Genomic DNA, 19,553 nt, shown 5'->3' with positions numbered 1-19,553 from the left:
TGGGCAAAATGAGCAGCAGGTATAGAGGCTGGAGGCGGCACTTGCTGGGACCTGCAAGTGCTCTGTCCCTCTTCATGTATGAGGTCAGATTCCTGGGTGTCTCCAGGGCTAGGGAAGGATCTGATGAGCCATGGGGTCCTCAAGTTTCATTCATACCAGGAAAGCATTCTGCCACTGAGCCATATACCAACCCTTCTGGGCTGTCGACAGTCCTGGCTGTGAGTCTATATCTGTTGTGTGCAGGGTTTATTTCTGCAGAGAGGAGGCTGGGTCTGCCCCACTGCCTGCTATACTGCTCCCCATGGTCCCTCTCTGGGCCCCAGAGATTGTTTCCCAACCCGCATCATAGAGAATTTGCAAACTCTAAGGCACTGCCTCCACAACAGGACTGGGGGCCCACAGCTTGAGATCTGCTCAGCTTCTCCTCCTTCTTAGGTGTGAGACCTCTCTGAGCCTCAGTTCTCCCCTCATGGATATGGGGATAGAGACAATAAGGCCACCTCTGAGGGTGGCTGTGAAATCCCAGGGAGCTGAAGGCTTTTTTGCACAGAACTGAAGGAACACGAGGTGTGCCTGTCATGATCCATGGTGGGGCTGGCCCTGCCACACCTATTTTTCCCGAGTGGGTCCAGGGACCCAAAGCAGACACGTAAGTTCCCCAAGGTCACACAGCAAGATAGTGAGAAGCTTAAGGGTAGCTACCCTTACTGAGCACAGTAAGTTCAAGAGGTTAATCTACCCACTCAGAACTCCGGTATAGGAAACACCACCCTCCTCCCGTGCTTCATCAGAAAACTGGGTACAGGGAAGGGAGGTGATTTGTGTCAGATTTGTAGCATTGAAGACAAGGCTGGGACTCAAAGCCAGATCTCCAGTTCTCTCACCCCTTGGCTCTGAACACAATGAGAAGTAACAAGGCCCAGAGCCTCCTTTGGCAGCCCAGGTCTTGGCAATGTGTATGTGTGGGTGCATTGTCCATTGGGGTCCTCCGCTGCAGAGGCCTTGTATGTCAGTCCCAATGACAATGCTCTTCAGCCCCAGGACAGCAGGTGGAACAGACACACACACATATAGCTTCAGGAACAAAGACTAAACAGAAGCACCACATAGGTATCCCAGGACTCTGGAGGAAGGCTGGGCCTAGATGTCTGTGTTCTCCCAAGTCCATTGGCCTTCAGGCCGCCCTGACCTGGCTGATGCAGCTGGAGTCATTGAGGCTGTCGCTGATGGGGTTGTAGTCCTCTTCCCAGCTCGGACACTTGGAAGGTAGCAGCATGTCCACTGAATCCAGGCGGTCCAGACTCCTGGAGTGGGGCAGAGAGCATACAGAGCTCAGTTCACCCACCGTTAAGTCTGGAAAACAGGCCCAGAGGGGAAAAGACTGGACAAGAGGTCATCCAGTGGTAAAGGGAAAAATGGAAGTTACTGCTGCCAGCCTGGGCGGATGGGTAGCACTGACAAAGGGAGCGCTCCCAGCCTTCACCTCACTTGTCATGCCCGATGCAGACACAAGGTGGCAGCACAAGTGTGCATTTGACTGTTTTAGGCCTGAGGCCAAGTGTACAGTCCCCATCCCACCCTTTCCTCCCTGCAAGCCTGGGGTCACTTCAGAGACTGGACAGAGAAGGTGGATAGAGATTTACAGTGTTGACCTTTGGCTAGGAATTCCCTGAGGGATGCGATGTCCAGGTGACATCTACCAGGTCCCCAGTGCCCCTCCACTGAGTCTGTGAAGCCAGCTCTGCCCTCAATGCTTGTTCTGGAAATAAGGCCCCTAAGCATCTGTATAGATCACACTACAGAGGCTTGGATTGGAATCCAGCCCCCTGCAGAAGGGGAAGTCAGTCAACTTACCACCCTTGCTACAGACTTGGTATCCTCTTTCACAGACAGTGACCCTGTCTGCCTGCCAGGACTGGCGTAAGCATTGAATGATACAGATTCAAGTGTACTGGGGTAGACACAGTGGCCAGCCAGGCCAGTGCCAACAGACAGCAGCTATTCATTCTTACTATGGATTCTTTCATTCCAGGCCTGTGTACCCTGGTCTTGTCACCTCTCACCTTAATGCTCACTGGTCATTGGTAAGACGGCAGGTTTTCAGGACCAGTCAACCAGATCAGTCTCCTCATTTGGGACGTGTGAGGCTCACAGAACTGGGGCAGGTTTGGGGGTGTTCCAAATTCCAACCTGAGGCCATACTTGGCCTTGCCCTGCACTTCCTGGCTGCCCCAAATGTGCTGCTCTCTTCCTGCTCAGTGCCCCTGTCACCTGCCAATCCTGCTCCCTTCCTTTTGTCCCCACCTTCCCTGGCCACCTCTTCTGTGAAGCTGAGTGGCTCACTTCTAAGGAGTTGAGGAACGTGGAGTAAGCAGGCTTCCTCTGACTGTTAGAGCCCAGGATGCAGCTGCCGCAGTGGAATTCCAGGCAGGGTGTTGGCTTTGCTTTCACCCCCCCCCCCCGGTCCAGATCCCACCCTGGGGACCAGTTACAGGAGAAAGGGGAGCAGGGGGACACTTTACCTGGCCACTGCTGGTTACAGTAGCGGGCTTGCTAAGGGCAGGGGCACCCACAGGAAGAAGACCCCCCCAGGCAGTTGCCCTGTGAGAGTGGAACTTACCTGGGGATGTGTCTCCTGAGACAGCTTACCTGAACCAGTCACCCAGGTGAGGTTCTCATTATGGGTGGGGTTAGCCAAAGGATGAGGCTCACCTGTGCTGGGGGTGGGACTCATGGATGGTTCATCGTGGGGCTTCTTCGGGCACAACTGGTTCATGTGCAGGGCCAGACTAAGCCTGAGGATCTCTGGGAAGGGCCAGCCTGAGGGAAGGTTCACCTAGGGGCACAGCTGACCAGTGAGCAGGGTTTGCAGGTGCTGAAAGCTCCGGGGGCGGGGCTTCAGCGAGGGGCGGGGCAAAGACTGGTCCTGGAGGGTGGAACTCTCAGGCCTCACCTGTGGGTGTGGGGGGAGGGGAGGGGAGGTGCAGGGGTGCGGCTCACCTGCGGGGGTTGCTCTGCTCTCCCAGGGACTGCTGCGTGGCCCTCAGGTAGCTCTGGCGCCTTGCTGCGGTCTTGGGCGAGGGCTTGGGGCTGCCACCACCAGACTCGTCGCTGTCCTCGTCGCCCATAGCCTTGATGTAGCTGCCGCTGCGCATGCGCCGACAGGGGATGGGGCCCTCGGCCGCGGAGTCCCCGTCCCGGGGGGACAGCAGCGTGGTGCTCCACTCGCCTCCGCCACCGGGCACCTGGGGACACCGGCCAGGACTCAGTGGGTGTGTGTGTGTGGGGGCGGCCTGGACTTGTCATCTGGAAAAAGGGTCCTGCAGGACCGTCCCTCCACTCGGGAGTTGGGCCTTCGGTACTGGCATTAACCCCGCATCAGAGGGTCCTGGGTAGGGACAGGTACCTGGGTTCCAGAACCAGCTCTGTGGCAGCTTCCCTGCTGGCCTTAAGCAAATCCTTGCCCCTCTCCAACCTTTTGATTTCTCTGTGGAGACTGAGCTGAGTTAGTGCCCACAGAACTGTCGGAGGGTTTGGATCAGAATGGCCTCGCTGTGGCCCAGCTTCCTGAGCGCCCATGGAGCCCTGCTGCTTCACCGGTGCCCTCCCTGGCAATGCTGTACAACCCCACTGGACAAATGAGAGCACCAGGCCCGAGGCCGGTCAGTCACCTGCTGAGAGAGAGGCCTCCAGACTGGGAACCAAAGCTGACCCTAGGACAGGGTCAGCAGCCCCTGGGCACATCAGCCTGGGGTGGGGTGGGGTGGGGAGAGTCAATCGGGCATTTTTTGGTCCCCCAAAGGGGAAACTGAGGTAAAGAGGGATGGGACAGCCACAAATTCAGGAGAAAGGCTTAGTTCTCTCATGTGAGCCCCAGGGACCCCAGGCAAGTGAGGTCACGGCTGTGAGGTCACTGCTGGTCACCCTGGCCCCCAGGGGCTCCGGTGGTCGGAGCCAGCTGAGGGACACCTCCTCATGTCTAGCTCTGCTGGCTTCTCTGAGACGGTGGGCACAGTTAGTTTTCCTCCATCACTCACTCACTGTTTGCACAGAGTGGCTGGCACTTTGGGAGGAAGTATGCTCACATCCGAGCCTTCACACGCTTCAGGGCCGGGAGCTCGGTCCTCACTCTGGGCCCCGACACAGACGAGCGTGCCTTGCTGCACGCACAGATCTCAGCACACACGAAGCAGCAAGCCTTGCCATCCACACCCCTGTGCAAGCGCCTCCGCACCACTCGCTTTTACCCCAGGACACCCGGGGTGACCCGCAGCTACCTCCAGTATGTCCACACTAGGCCCACAGAGCAGACTCCCTTAGCACCCCACACCTCCCACGGTCACATCTGTACCCGCTGCACTCAGACACACATCAACACACCAGTGCACGCCCTCCAGGACTGCATGCACAGGACTGCATGGATGCTGAGACATGTTCCAGTGCACACAGCACTCCCACTCCAGTGCATGCAGGGCCCATGGCCTCAGATGCCAGAGGCCACTTCCTCCAGCTGAGAACGTGCCCACAGTAACCCCCACAACTGACTGCACATCCAGTCTCCACTGGCCGCACAGTCCCTGGAGACTGGGACCTTATGTATTCTTGCTCAGATTCTAAGACCAACCCACCTAGCCCACAGGCAGCCCAGGTTCCAGGGCCTCTCCTGCTGTCTCGGAGGCATTTCTACCTGATCAAGACCCCCACAGTTCTGTGTTGAGAGGGAGAGGTCACACACTCTCCCCGTTTCAAAGCACCTGGTGTTGAAACCAAAGAAGTGGAGAGGCACAGAAGCTCTCCATAGGTTTGAAAGGCTGCCGAGATGTCAACATCGGATGTCGTTTGCCAAGAGCTAGCTAGCTAGGTCTGTGCCTGGATGAACCCTGGAGATGGCGCTTCGTACTACAGAAGCAGCCCCTTCTGTTGGCAGTGTGCTCCGTGTCACTCCACCCACTGGGCTTTGTGCCCCTGCTCAGCCTAACAGTGCAGTAGCAGTGAGGTTTCCAAGCCTCCTGCTACCTGCAAACTCCATGGCCTTGGCGCATGGCGAGTGCTCACACGCATTAGTGCATTACAGAAGCTGTGGTGTGTGTGTGTGTGTGTGTGTGAGAGAGAGAGAGAGAGAGAAAGAGAGAGAGACAGAGAGAGAGATGCTTCCAGGGGCATGTTTTAGCTGCTTCTCAGGTTAGGCTCTGAAAGTCCTAATCAATGTCACCTAAGGCTTAATCAATGGAGGTTTTTTTTTTTTTTAATTACTATTAGTAGTAGTTGGCCCACCAGTGAGAGGCTCAGAACAAAGCCACTTCCCAAGTGGGTCTGTGGTACTGCTAGCTGTGCCTCAAAAGATACCACCCGTGTTCCCAGCCCTCAGTCCGCTGACCCTAGCAGACACCTACCTGCAGGTAATGGTAGGCCAGACCTTGGTGGCAGGACTTGGACTTTAGTAGGCTCTTGTCCAAGGTGGCTGAGGTCTTTTGGCAGACCTCATGGGCATGGCTGAGGGTCAGAGTGGACCAGGAGCCCCGCTTAACGTAGTTGGTGTCGGAGCCCATACCAAGGCTGGGGCAGGTGGCGGGAGGGGCAGGTGGGGGCGGAGGAGTGGTCAGCTCGGTGGTGGTGGTGGTCTTAGTGGTTTTGAGCATGTGCCCGCTGATGGTGTTGTAGGCGTGCATGAAGTAGCGGGGCTGGGTGCGTTCGGGCTGGCGGCCGAGGGTCATCAGGCCAGAGACCGGGCCGCCGCTGCGGAACGCGCCGCTCTCCCCGTCCAAGTTGTCGTCAGAGCTCCACCAGCCCGAGATGTTGGAGCGGCTGCGCCGTTTGGGCTCCCCGGCCTTGGCCCGCTCCTTGCTTTTGGCCCTCCGGCCCTTGCCGTCCTCCAGGCCGCCCTTCTTGTTGCCATTGGCCCCGATCTTGCCCGCCGTGCCCTCCATCGAGGGCACCTTGGTGAAGAAGAGCCGCTGGACGGAATGGACCAGGTGGCGGATGCGGCCAGGGCTCTCGCCACGCTTGGCCTCACCCCGGGGGAACTGCAGGGTGCTGAAGCCATCTCGGTGGATGGGCAGCTGCTTCTCAAACTGGTCCAGGAGGTTGGCTGGCAGCCGGTTGATCTTGGTGGCCTGGGCATGGCTGGGGAAAGGGCTCTCCTCTGGCACCTCGAAGTGGGAGCTGTAGTGGATGCGGGGGAAGGTGCTGCTGGGAGGCGGCAGCTGGTTGTTGAGCGGGAAGAGCCCATCTCCCGGCAGGGTGCTCTGCCCAGGGAAGCGGGCCTCCCGGGCGAAGGCCTCTGTGGGCGACAGCAGGTAGGGGTTGCGGTCAGACCCTGCAAACAAGGGCTCGTGCGGCGGGTCCAGGCTGTCGGACAGGTGGCGGGGGCGGCTGTCTCCGAGGCCTTTCATGATCCCGGCCCGTGAGGCGGGGTGCGGGGAGGGCGTTGCCCTAACAGGGCGCCCAGGTCTCCTCTCCTGGGCAGCAGCTGTCCTGGAGAGAGAAGACAAGAGAGGAGTGAGCTGGTGCCCGGGCTGCAGGGGGCTGGGGGCTGGCACGGTCAGGCCTCGGGGCTGAGAGGAAAGCTGGAGTGTGGAGACGGCCATCGCCATCACGGGGCGGGGACAAGAGCAGACCGGGGAGTCACGCCTTCTGGTTGGATGCAGAAGCTGCCACTGGAGGCAGCCAGCTGTTAGACAGTACCTGGCTGGAGGGACAGATGTTCAGAGCCCCCTGCAGAGCCTGGTGGGGCACGGGGGGAGATGGTGGGACATGGGGGGGGAGCTGCCCGTCCCCCTCCTCCTCCCATCTTGCTCTTGCGAGGAGCTGCACGCTCGAGGACGCTGCGCTCACCTCCAAGCTCTGTCCGCACCCCTCAGGCCAGGCCAACCTGGGAGGACTGTGCTCAGGACCGGGACTGTCCGGGCAGGAGACCCCTGGGACTCCCAGGATCCCGGCTGAGGACTCCTGGCAGTCCTAGGCTTTGGTCCCTCAAGCACCTCTTGCCTATGCGCCATAGAGGCCATGCACAGAGTAGAAGCAGGCAGGACCCAGCTTACCTGCGGCCGAGGGCAGTGCTGTCCGGCTCTTTTAGTTTAGCAGAGGATTCCTCGTGTAACCCTCAGTAAATACCCACTCTGCCCCCTCACTAAATGCTGAGGGAGCAGAGACCTCTGGGCTGTGTGATGGGGCCATGGACATCAGGGAGGCCAGCAAGCTTACCCGCCCATGGTTCCCAATTGGGATGAAGCAGTGATGGCTGGAATGGAGAAGAGAGGCGCATCCTGGGGACTCAGGGACCAGGCAAGACTTCACTAAGAGATGAGAACTTGGCCAAATCTGTTCCTGCCTGGCTGACATTGCTGGCCTCCTTTCCCCCAGCATCCCTAACCTGTCAGTCTGTGTTTCCATAACCAGGCTGAGGGCAGGGCTAGCTCCTGCTTCTTCCCATCGGGAGTGGAAGAATGAGAGGCAGTAGGCGACCAGGGCCCAAGTCTGCCAAGAGCTCTGGCTGCCCATGTTCACGGTCAAGCTCTGGGTGGGCATAATGGCTTTCAGCCGGAGGTTGAGCCTGCGTCCAATGACAGGTCCGCGCTTGGGCACCAAGCATGGCTTCCCTGCCCCAGTGCGAGCACCCAGGCTCAGCTGCATTCTGAGCTCCCTCGGGGACTGGCTAAGGCATTTGTTGTGAGGGTCCTGAGATTCAACCCCACCCTCACCTCTCAGCTGCTCCTAAAGACTTCCCAGGAAAGTTCTGTACGCTCCTCTGAGCCCTGAATATGTTTCCCGGGCCTCTTTTCCTGGGGTGCTGTTGTTTCGGAAAATTAACCCCTCACTGCAGGGCTCCGGCCAGCCAACTCATGCCCCCAGCCTCCAGGTCCTGTCCCGTGACAGCCGACGACGCTCTCACTCCTTGGGTTTAGGGTGAGGGTTGATGTGACATCGTACAAAAGCCTCAGGGCCCAGCTGCTACGCGGCTGTCCCGTCCGCTGGGGACAGGCATGGGCTTCCAGGCTAGGATGTTCTGGTGGAAATCACTTGCCTGCTGCTAGACCTGGATTCAAATCCTAGCTCTGTGTCTCCTTACAGTGACCTCTGCTTGATCCCTCTCTGAGCCTCGGTGTCTCCCTCTAAGCAGCAGAGGGTTGGAGTGGGCAGGAATGGGCAGGGCATGTGCGTGGTCATGGTGACCCCCTTGGCTTGCGTGGATGCCGGTCCCTCAGCCACTCAGCTGCAGGGCTTCATCTTGGGAGCAAGTAGGTGTCACCGAGCTTGTGTGTGTGTGTGTAGGGGGGGGGCAGCTGTACTGCCTGGAGCTGCCTTTGTCAATGAGCTATACTTAGGCTCATCGGACGTCCTAATTAGCTCTCATTAATGTGAGCCTCGCTGCCTCACGGGATGGGAAAAAGCACAGAGCTGCCTCCAGCGCCCCTTGAGCTCCGTGGCACCTCTCCACCTGCAGCCACCATGGCCACCTGCCTCACGGGGCCTCCCTGACTGCCCACCTCATCCTGAGCCCCAAGGGGGCTGGGAGGTAATTAGGGAACTAGGCCAGAAGAGGTCTTCCAGAAGCAGAACTCAACCATCATTACCTGAATCCGGAACTTGCTAGGGCTTCCTCTTCCCGCCTCAGTCCAACCTCCTGGGTATGGCACCAACACCCACGCTGAAGCTAACCCCAACCCCACAGGCTACTCCTCAGCCTCCCAGGTCCCAACGCGCGTCCTCTGTATTTGCTGTTCCTAGAAAGGCTGGTTCTACCTAAGGTTGCATCAACAGAGGTAGAGAGTTGACATGAAGGGAGGGGTATCCTGCTCTAGGCTGAGTCCCGCCAGTAATGGAGAGACAGGCCTGCGCAGTGAGCCGAGTGACAAAGGGCAGGAAATGAAGTGGGCTGGAAGGGAAGAACATTCTGGAGATATTCACGGCAGTCCATAGAGGATACATCATCATCGCCTTGGAGCTCTGCAGGAAGGGATGAGGGGTGGAGGGGAAGGATGGGCCCCCAGGGCCTCTATGCTGCGTAGGGCAGGGTGAAGGTAAACTGAGGCAAGCCTCCCTTCCTCATCTCTTGCCCGGGCTGCTCCTCCTCTGCCCTGGGCACTCAGAGAATTGGGGTGCTCTCCTTCCCTCCCTCTGCTTCTCTCCACACCGTCTCCCCTGCTGATCTCATCCCGACGCAGGGCTTTAAGCACCACCTAGATCTGACAACTCCTAAATTTATATCTTCCGCCCAGTCTCGTTCCGGAGCCTCAGACTCCTCAGCATCTCGCCCTAGATGTCTGACAAGTCCACAATGAACACGTGACACCTCCCGCCCCCCACCTGCTCACCTGCTCCGCCCACCGTCTGCATGGCGTGGCTGCCGACACGGGCATCGCCCGCGCGAGCTCAGGTCAGATCAGAAACCGAGTGCGTTCCCCTCCTTTCTCTCTCTCCAATGTGGATGACAGCCAGCACTTCCCCACAGCCTGCCTCCAACGTGTCCTGTGTCCTGGGCTTCGGCGTGCGGCCCTGGCCTGCCAGGCCCTCCCTGCCCTGCCCCCTGCCCTTCCCGCCTGTTCCTGCCCCTCCTCTCTCGTGTCATCCCCCAGGCGTAAAGCTGGCTGGTCACAACCACCCTTTACCAGGCACCTGGCCTCTCCCAGCCCTGCGTCCACCCCTGGCAGGACCGGCTCCTGGAACCCACAGGCAATGGTGGCAGTGGTCCGATGTGGCTTCTGGGGCTAGATCTCCAAGTCATTGTTTCAGGGAGGCCAGTCCCCGTGAGGACAGTCTGTGCGGAGGAGCGAGGCCTCCAGCACTGTGTCCCCCCCCCCCCCAGCCACCCGCATGGAAGCCAGGGCTGCCGTCCCCGGCTTTCAGAGCGACGGGGACAGAGCCACAAAGCTAGGCTGCCCCTGGGTTCCCGCCCCATGCTAACTTCGGGGGACCGTGGCGTGTTGGAAGACGCCAGCAGGAGGGTGGCGCGGGGGGGGGGGGCCGGCGCGCCCCGCAGAGGTCTCAGGCGCCTAGCCCCGCGATCCTGACACATTCAAGGTCCGGCTTTGTTTGCGGCCTAAGTTGGGTGTCCATAGCAACTGTCTCAAAGCGTGACAGGCTGCCCCCCCGTGTGACAGGCCGTCGGGGGGCCACGGCCGCAGGCGGCGGCTGCTGGGGACTGAGAGTGGCTCCTGCTTTCCGCCGCGGTCCCGCGTGGGCGTGGGGATGGCCACGCCAGCAGCACTCCTGGGCCCCTCCTGAAACCAACGGCGCACCCCAGGGCCCAGGAGGATGCTGAGCCCAGTGGGGACAGGGCCTGGGTGCGACCACACCCCACGGGACTTTGGGGGGCCTCTGGTGAGGCACCGGAGGCTCAGGGGACCCTCACGCAGCACTCATCTTTGAGCAGGAACTACAGAACTCCCCTACCCTGCTCTCTTGCCTGTGTCTCAGTGCCGGGGGTCTACATGGGCTGGATTGGTGTTTCTGCTCCTTCTCGAAATTATTCCATCATGGCCTCTTGACCCTGGAGACTGGCAGTCTAACCGCCGAGGGTAAACAGAGGCACTGCTCAGTTCTGCCTTACCTCCAGAGTTGGAGTACCCTCCTGCTCCTGCCATCTTCTTACAGAAGACCCCTTTACTAGCAGAGCCCCAGCAAGCTCTTGTGGAGTGCCCATTGGGTGCCAGACACTATGCCAAGAGTCGGACTATATTAGCTCATTTATCTCTCCCAACAACTCTTTGAGGACACTGGGGCTCAGAGAGGCTAAGGACCCAGCTCAAGGTCACACAGCAAATAAATGTCAGCACCATAGTTGAATTCCAGGAGAATGGCTCCAGAGCCCATGCTCCTGACCACCTCCTACAGGGGCAGCACGGAACCAATCCTCTCTGTGCCAGCTGGGGCAGGACACTGGGGTCTGGATGAGGCCTTCATGTAGAGGGGACAGAACCTACTGTCATCCAACTCAGGCTTTTCCTAGGTAAAGGTGGAGTAGCCTCAATTTTTCTAGTTGAAGGAATCCAGGGATGTAGGTTCTCCATTTGCCATGCAATGGAATATTATTCTGCCATAAAAAGAAGTACCAGCTGGATGTCAGTGGCTCACGCCTGTAATCCTAGCTACACAGGAGGCTGAGATCTGAGGATCACAGCTCAAAGCTAGCCCAGGCAGGAAAGGCCATGAAACTCTTATCTCCAATTAACCATCAGAAAACTGACGGTTTGAGCTGTGGCTCAAACTGGTGGAGCCGTCAGCACAAAAGCTGGGACAGTGCCTAGGCTCTGAGTTCAAGCCTCATGACTGATAAGAAGAAGAATGCCATCCTGATACGTACACAGTGGGCACAGACCCTAAGGTGGTTACGATGAGTGAAAGAAGCCAGCTACATTATGTGATCCCACTGACGGGAACCATCCAGAATAGGTAGAACCATGGCAAGAAGACTGGATCAGTGCCCGCTGCCAGTGGTTCATGTCTATAATCGCACTCAGGTGGCAGAGATCTGAGTATGGAGCTTTGATGCCAGACAGGGCAGAAAAGTCTACGGGACTCTTATCTCCAATTAACCAGCAAAAAGGTGGAAGTAGGGCTGTGAGCAAAGCTGCAGAGCGCCAGCCTTGAGTGAAAAAGCTAAATGAGAGAATGAGGGCCTGAGCTCAAGCCCTAATATCAGCACCCAAAAGACAGATATACAGATGGCCAGATGGACTGGAAGGAAGGGAGGGAGGAAGGAAAGAAGGAAGGAAGGAAGGAAGGAAGGAAGGAAGGAAGGAAGGAAGGAAGGAAGGAAGAAAGGAAGGAAGGAAGGAAGCCAAGTGCTGATGGTTCATGCCTATAATCTTAGCTACTCAGGAGGCTGAGATCTGAGCATTGTGACTCAAAGCCAACTCAGACAGAAAGTCACCGTGAGACTCTCTTTTTTTTTTTGTCAGTTGTGAGGCTTGAACTCTGGGCCTGCGCGCTGTCCCGTGCTCTTCAGCTCAAGGCGAGTGCTCTACCACTTGAACCACAGCGGCACTTCCGGTTTTCAGGTGGTTTATTGGAGATAAGGGTCCCTTGAATGTTCCTGCCAGGGTTGGCTTTGAACCGTGATCCTCAGATCTCAGCCTCCTGAGTAGCTAGGGTTACAAGCAAGAGCTACTGCCACCGGGCTGTGAGACTCTTATCTCCAATTAACCATTCAAAAACCTGAAGTGGGCCGGGTGCTGGTGTCTCACGCCTGTAATCCTAGCTACTCAGGAGGCTGATATCTGAGGACTGCGGTTCAAAGCCAGCCCGGGCAGGAAAGTCCATGAGACTCTTATCTCCAATAAAACACTAGAAAACCAGAAGTGACGCTGTGGCTCAAGCAGTAGAGCACTTGGAAAGCACTCAGGCCCAGAGTTCAAGCCCCATGACCGACCAAAAAAACCAAAACCAAAACCAAAACCACAAGTGGTGCTTGGCTCAAAGTGGTAGAGCAGTAGCCTTGAGCAGAAGAGCTCAGGGACAATGCCCAGACACTGAGTACAAAACCCATGACTAACAAAAGAAAGATAGGAAGAAAGAAAGGCAGAAAGAGAGAAAGACAAAAGGAAAGAAAGAGAAAAAGAGAAGGAGAAAGAAAAGAAAGAGGAAAGGAAAAGAGGATGAAAGGAAGGATGGAAGGAAGGAAGGGAGGAAGAAGGAAGGAAGAAGGAAGGAAGGAAGAAAAAGACCAGATCAGTGGGCAGCAGAGCTAGGAGGAGGGATGAAGGACTATTTGGGGCGCAATGTCTCTATTGGGTGATGGAAGTTTTGGAACTGATGGTGGCAATTATGGCACAGCATTGAGAATAAGCTCAAGGTCTCTGAGTTGCAACTTTAAAATGGGTTGAGTGGCTGGGCGCCAGTGGCTCATGCCTGTAATCCTAGCTACTCAGGAGGCTGAGATCTGAGGATCATGGTTCAAAGCCAGCCCTTGCAGGAAAGTCTGTGAGACTCTTACCACCAGAAAACCAGAAGTGGCACTGTGGCTCAAATGGTAGGGCGCTCGCCTTGAGCTAGGGCCAGCGCCCAGGCCTGGAGTTCAACCCCACGACCGACCCTGCTCCCCCCAAAATAGGTTGAGTGGAATATTACATGTGAGTCCAAGTATAATGTAAAAAGCCATCCCAATGGGTATAGCAGCTTATGCCTGCAATCCCAGCTCTTCAGGAGGGGGCAACGCTTAAGAGGATCACTGCTTGAGGCCAGTGTGGATATATTTTTTTTTTTACAAGACTCTTATATCAACCAATAAAACCAAATATAGTGCTGCATGCAGCCGCACAGGAAGCATAAATAGAAGACTCAGGCCAAAAGTTGAGACCCTACTTGAAAAACAACTAAAAGCAAAAACAGCTGGGGGAAGAGGGCCTGACTCAAGTGGTAGCGCGAACCCTATTAGCAAGTATAAATCCCTGAGTTCAAACCCATCACCGCCACGAAAACAAAGCTTCGTGGTCCTGCACTTCCCATCCCAAAGTGGGTCTTGATTTGCACAAGGCTCATACCAGGATGCAGAGCTGGGATTTGAACTCAGGCAGTTGGCTCCAGAGCGTGGAGTACCAATCAGCTCCTTGTCCGGCCTCTGGGCTTCCCAGTATTTAGGGTGTGCTATCCAATTGGCTACCACCTCACAAAGCTCCCAACGTGGCCCAGTACCTAGGGGATACCACCGCTTTCTGCTGCCAGCAAAACCCCTTCTCACCTGGCCGGGAGGTGAGTGGAAGGTCCTGTGGGAGACTTCCCTTCAGCTCTGCCTCAGGGGCAGGTCCATCCCAGAGGCGATCTCCCTCGACTTGTTCCCTTCCGGTCCCACTGAGGGGCCATCCTGGAAGGTCAAGCTGGTGAACAGCGGAACAAAACAATCCAAGCCGACACATTTAATTTAATTCTTCCAGCCTGCTGGGTGACTCACCCAGCCCTTAAAGCCTGTGGCCAAGTGACCAAGGGAGAAATGCACATACATCCTGCAAAGTGTCAAAGCCAGAGTACAGGCTGGCCAAGAGGGAGATTAATTCACTGGGGCCCCAGGAGGCCTCCCCAGAGGAGGTGGCATTTGAGCCGGATCTCTGAGGACAAGGAAAGATTTCAACAGCTAGAGGTGCAGGGAAGAGTACTTCTGTTTGTTTTGTTTTTTGAGGTAGGACCATGCTACATAGTTGAGCCTGGCTTAGAATGTTCTATGTAGCCCAGGCTAGCCTTGAACTTTTGATTGTCCTGTCTCTGCTCACTATACTGCTGGTCTTATAGGTAGGTATGCTCCACCAAGCCTGGCGAGGAAACAACATTTAATAAAAGGGAAAAGCATAGACACATCATAATCAAAGGCATGAGGTGGCAGGCATGGTGGCTCACACCTGTAGTTCTAGCTGCTCAGAGGGCAGAGATTGGCAGGATGGAGGTCTGGGGCCAGCAAGAAGTTCACAAAACTCTATCCCAACTAACAAAAGCTGAGTGTGGTGGTTTGAGGCTGTCATCCAGGCCAGTTTGGGCATAAACTTGAGATGCTGTTAAAGATGTAACTGCAGCAGGTAGGGGGCAGGTATCAGTGGGAGGGGGGAAGGCAACTGGAGAGGGTGAGGGGGTGAGGACGGTGAGGGGGGTGAGGATGGGGAAGTACTTCATAATCAAGTATGAAAATGAGTGAGATGTGTATAGTACAGACACTATGTTGAAAACAAATTTTACAACTTGCAGGGGGAGGGAGGAGGTGGGGAGGTGAGGAGGGATGGGATGGTAGGAGAAAAACAAAGGAGGAGGTAACGATGCTTGATAGGAAAATTATCTATAAGGTAACCGTAACCCCTCTGAACAGTATTTTTCAATAAAAAACATAAAAAATTAAAAAGAAAATGAGTGAGATGTAGGACAGTGTAGAACGAGACTTGCTGAAACTAAGAATAGGGGTGGAAAAAGGGAGCGTGAAGGGATCCATGTAGGGAAGTGTCACAACAAACCCCCCACATACAATTTACCTACGCTAATAAAAAAAAATCTAACAACAACAAATTAAACCAAAAACATAGATGGGGGCATGACTGAATTGGTAGAGCCCCTGCCTAGCAAGCCTAAGTTCAACAACCTGAGCACAAACTCCGTATCTCAACAACAGCAACAACAACAATATAAAAAAAAAACCCAGCTACGTATCTAGTGGCTTACATCTATAATCCTAGCTCTTCAGGAGGCTAAGATCTGAGGACCACGGTTCAAAGCCAGCCTGGGCAGGAAGGAATGTGAGACTCTTATCTCCAATAAATAACCCAAAGAGGCAGAAGTGGAGCTGAGGCTCAAGTGGTAGAGAGTTTGCTATAAGCAAAAAGAAGCTCAGGGAAAGTGTTCAGGTCCTGAACTCAAGCCCTGGGACTGGCATCTCACACACACACACACACACACACACACACACACACACACACACTCTCTCTCTCTCTCTCTCTCTCTCTCTCTCTCTCTCTCTCTATCACACTGCATTTATTTGGTTTTTAGAATTTGGATCCATGCAAATGTATTGTTCGCTGCAAAAAAAATGATAGAAACATCTACTGTAACTGTAACCCCTCTGTATATTATATCACCTTAACAATAAAAAATAAATTAAAGAAGTTCTCCTGCAGGCTCCTGGAAGTCACTGGAGGCTTCTGGAGAGGAATGGCCTGACCTGGGGGGCGGGCGGCGTGGAGACTAGAAAGACAGAGCTCAGGCCTGCAGGCCTGGGAAGGGGCGCTGTGGAGACACCTAGCCCTTGAGGGGCTGGGGTCCTGAGCGCAGCCCTGCTGGTCCTTCATCCAGTGGCAGATGAAGCCTGCACAGAGCAGGGGAGCCCTGCCCACGTCCTCAGGGCACCACCTCCACTTGCCAAAGGCTGCCTCCCGCCCACGGCTGCCTCCCTGAGAAGGCTCGGCCATGCACAGTGTGCAAAGCAAGAGTTACTGGGGAGCTGAGAAGCCCCGGAAGCAGCTGTGAACCAAAGACAGAAGGGCAGGTGGGTAAACACCCCGTCTGTCTCAGTACTAGAGCCCTGGGGTCTGAGCTCTGCTCTGCCTGCTCCTCCAGGGTCTGCAGTAAAGCTGAATCCCGCTGTCTACAATGGCGTCTGCCTGGGTAACCGTCCTTTCCGGCGGGGGGGGGGGCCCACAGGAAGGGCAGGCACTGTGGGCTCCCAGGGCACCCCCGCTGCTCCAGATTTTCATGTGCCACTCCTCTGCCTGGAAAGTTCTCCTCTGTTGCTAAGGGAACTCATTGCCCTAGTGGCCCAGCCTGAATGCCACCTCCTCTGGGAGGACTCTCAGGGGTCACAGGGCCCCAGACACTCCTTTAGCAGCTCTGGAACTTTCTCTTCTACACTGTGAGCCCCTTGAGGGAGAAGACACTTTTGGATCGTGTCTGCCACTCACAGCCTGGCATTTATTTAGCAGGTGCCTGGTAAACAAAGGAGATGCAGGAAGCAGAGAATGGCTTCTTGGGACCACCCTCATTGAGGGGCCCTTTAACACAGGGTGTCATTTGATCTCCCTATAACTTAAAATCCCATTAGAAACTGAGGTTCAGGGGAAACCGAGGCTCAGGGAAAGGGAGCCATCTGGTAAGGAGCGGAGCAAGGATTTGAACTGGGTCTCTTGGCTCCTGCAGGCTTCTTGCTACCGCTCACCTCTACTCTGAGAAACTGGGGCATATGGCACATGCTTTCTCTCCTATGCAGAAGCTAGATCTAAATATACCGGGACATGGCAAATGATAAAGAACTCTAGCCATTCGCACACAATGAGGCCAAAGCAGGGTACTCTTAGGGAAGGAACATAAAGGTGCCCTGCCTGTGTACCGCTGGTCATATGAAATTATCAAAATGAGCTCCAGGAAATTGAAACAAGAGGGTTTTTGTTGTTGCTGCTGCTGTTTTCATTTCTTTTCTTTTGGTCCTGTTTGTTTATCTGTCTTTGGGAGGGTAAGGTGGAGCACAGAAATGGAGGGACAAAGGGTGAACAAATGCAGCAGTGATACTCACTAGACACTATGTTGAAAATGAACTATATACCTTGTGGGTGGGAGCTGGGTGTTGGTGGTTCACACCCGGAATACTAACTTCTCAGGAGACTGAGATCTGAGGATTGTGGTTCGAAGCCAGTCCAAGCAGGGAAGTCTACGAGATTTTTTTTGGGGGGGAGGGGGTCCGGTCATGGGGCCTGAACTCTGGGCCTGGGCACTGTCCCTCAGCTCTTCAGCTCAAGGCTAGCGCTCTACCACTGAGCCACCTTCCCAGCCCAGTCTATGAGATTCTTAACTCCAGTTAACTATTAGAAAATCAGAAATGGAGCTGTAGCTCAAAATGGTAGAGCACTAGCCTCAAGCAAATAGAACTTAGGGACAGTGCCCAAGCCCTGAGTTCAAGCCCTATGACCCACCAAAAAAAAAAAAAAACAACTTGTAGGTAGGGATGAGAGAAAAACTGGGAGAGAATGAGGGAAGGGGTGACACTGTCCAAAAAAAGAAATGTACCCATTATCTGACTAATATAAATGTAATCCCTCTGTACATCACCTTTACAATACCAATAATAATAATACAGAAATGGGTATAGACGTGGCCAACGGGTTGTGGCTGTGCCCCTAACCCATGTGTGATCTCAGGCTAGCCCCTGTCAATCTCTGGGCCTCAGTTTCCCTCTCTGCATGACATGAGATGGTTGGAGCAGTTTCCTGAGTCTCTTACACAGTCTAGGATTCTGGGGCCTGCCAGCCGACTCCCCGAGGTGAGAGGGGCTCAGTCCTGCCTCCTCCTATCTCAGGGATGGGCAGTGGGTCAGGCACAGGTCTAGAACCACCCAGAGTATCCAGTGGAGTGGCGTCAAAGCCTGGTGGGCCAGGGTCCACCAGATGCCAACCCCCTCCCCCCCCGAGCCCAGGCAAGTAGAGCACTGCTGCCTGCAGAGCTGCGAGGACTCATCCAATCCACTGGGTGCCAAGGTGAGGATGAGTGGGAGCTGTCAGCACCCCCTTAGGGGCTGAGCGCCCATCAACACTCCCAGTTTGCCAGGCGCCGGTGGCTCACGCCTGTAATCCTACTACTCAGGAGACTGAGATCTGAGAATTGTGGTTCAAAGCCAGCCTGGGCAGGAAAGTCCATGAGACTCTTATCTACAATTAACTACCAGAAAACTGGAAGTGGTGCTGTGGCTCAAAGTGGCAGAGCACTAGCCTTGAGTGCAAAAGCTCAGGCACAGCGCCTAGGCCCTAAGTTCAAATCCCATGACTGACAAAAAGAAAAGAGTCCTAACTTCCAGTGGCAACCTGCAATCTGAGTCCACAGCTCACCACCTGGGTCCCAAGCTTTGCCCTGCTCTGGGGCAGGGCCTCTGAAGAGGCTGTGACCCCTCACCCCAACTCCAGGTGGCTCCTACCTCGGCCTTGCTCTCAGGGCTCTGCTTCCCAGCAGTCACCTGGCCTCGCTATCCTCCCCAGGTCCTCTACACAGCTGGACCTTCCCCCTCTAGCCTCCCTGCCTCTCCCCTGGCACTATTTAACTAGCTCACATGCCTCTAGGACTCTCTGGAACTGCTAGGCGCTCTGTTAGAGGTCTGGAATTCCCTGTGGTCTTGCCCAGATGCCAACGACTTCCCACAGGTATGTGTCTTCCCACAGCAGCGAGCCTGGCCTCACTGTGTGCCGGTCCTGCTCTGAGCTCACCAAGCGTGCGCATCATCTCCATCTCCTTCAGCCTCACGGGGTGACCACTGGCACCTCCATCTCCCACAGGAGAAGACAGAGGCCAAGGACAGCGCCAAGGTCACACAGCCGCATTTGAACTCAGGCTGACTCTACCCACCTGCTCTTTTTTCCAAGGTCCTGTAGCCGGCCTGACCGTGGCCTTCAATGCCTCTTCGACACCATCTTGCCTGGGTGGTGTCCCCTTCCCACCTGGGGACCCCTGAGGTTACATGCCCCTCTGGTCTCCACAGCCCTTTTCTGTCCCAGGCTCCCACCTTGGCTCCAGGCTCTCCCTGGCCTGCTCAGAGGCTGCCCAGCTCTGGGGTGTTGCCCCAGTGTCCCACCCCACCCCTGCACTGCGCAGAGCTGCCAGAGGTCCTCAAGGCTGGGGCACCTTGCAAACTGACATGGCAGCTTCCTCTACCTCATGACGCCTCATTCCCTCCTTCCCCCTTCCCGCCCCCTCCCTCTTCTTCCTTCCATCTCCCATGGTACACTTGTAAACCTGGAGGTTCACTAGCAGAGTTGTCTTCTGGGGAAGACGCTATGACACCCCACGCTATGACGCCCCAGGACGCATGCCCAGCCCAGCCTCTCCTCCACGCTTGCCCTCACACACACAGCCTCTCAGAAAAGTTTCAGAAGCAGCTGCTGGAAGGGGAGTTGGGCGAGATGGGACGGCATCCACTTGGGGATCTGGGGGAGGTGAGGGGAGTGCCAGTCACAGCCTGTCTGTCCACCATGCAACTTTAGAGGTGGCCTGGTATTTAGGCTTTCATTCCTTTCTTTTGGGTCGGTCATGGGGCTTGAACTCTGGGCCTGGGCACTGTCCTTGAGTTCTTCAGTGCAAAGAGAGTACTCTACCACTTGAGCCACAGC

The 19,553-nt window shown here is 55.8% G+C and overlaps 1 protein-coding gene across 3 annotated transcripts in view; it reads right to left on the bottom strand.

The window, feature by feature from the left end:
• Dlgap4 (discs, large (Drosophila) homolog-associated protein 4) overlaps positions 1–6,468 on the bottom strand; it is a 69,121-nt gene extending 62,653 nt beyond the window's left edge. For all 3 annotated transcript variants that reach the window (XM_013010930.1, XM_013010929.1, XM_013010931.1), the window contains exons 1-3: positions 5,394–6,468; positions 3,001–3,245; positions 1,190–1,304 (exon numbers count right to left, since the gene is read on the bottom strand). In XM_013010930.1, coding sequence (XP_012866384.1) covers positions 1,190–1,304; positions 3,001–3,245; positions 5,394–6,392 — 1,359 coding nt within the window. In that variant the 5' untranslated portion in view covers positions 6,393–6,468. The remainder of the gene's footprint in view (positions 1–1,189; positions 1,305–3,000; positions 3,246–5,393) is intronic.
• Between the last annotated feature and the right edge of the window lie 13,085 nt (positions 6,469–19,553).

This window comes from Dipodomys ordii, unplaced genomic scaffold (assembly GCF_000151885.1).
Source record: "Dipodomys ordii isolate 6190 unplaced genomic scaffold, Dord_2.0 Scaffold13, whole genome shotgun sequence".
Lineage (NCBI taxonomy): Eukaryota > Metazoa > Chordata > Mammalia > Rodentia > Heteromyidae > Dipodomys > Dipodomys ordii.
This window is presented reverse-complemented; position numbering and strand designations above follow the sequence as displayed.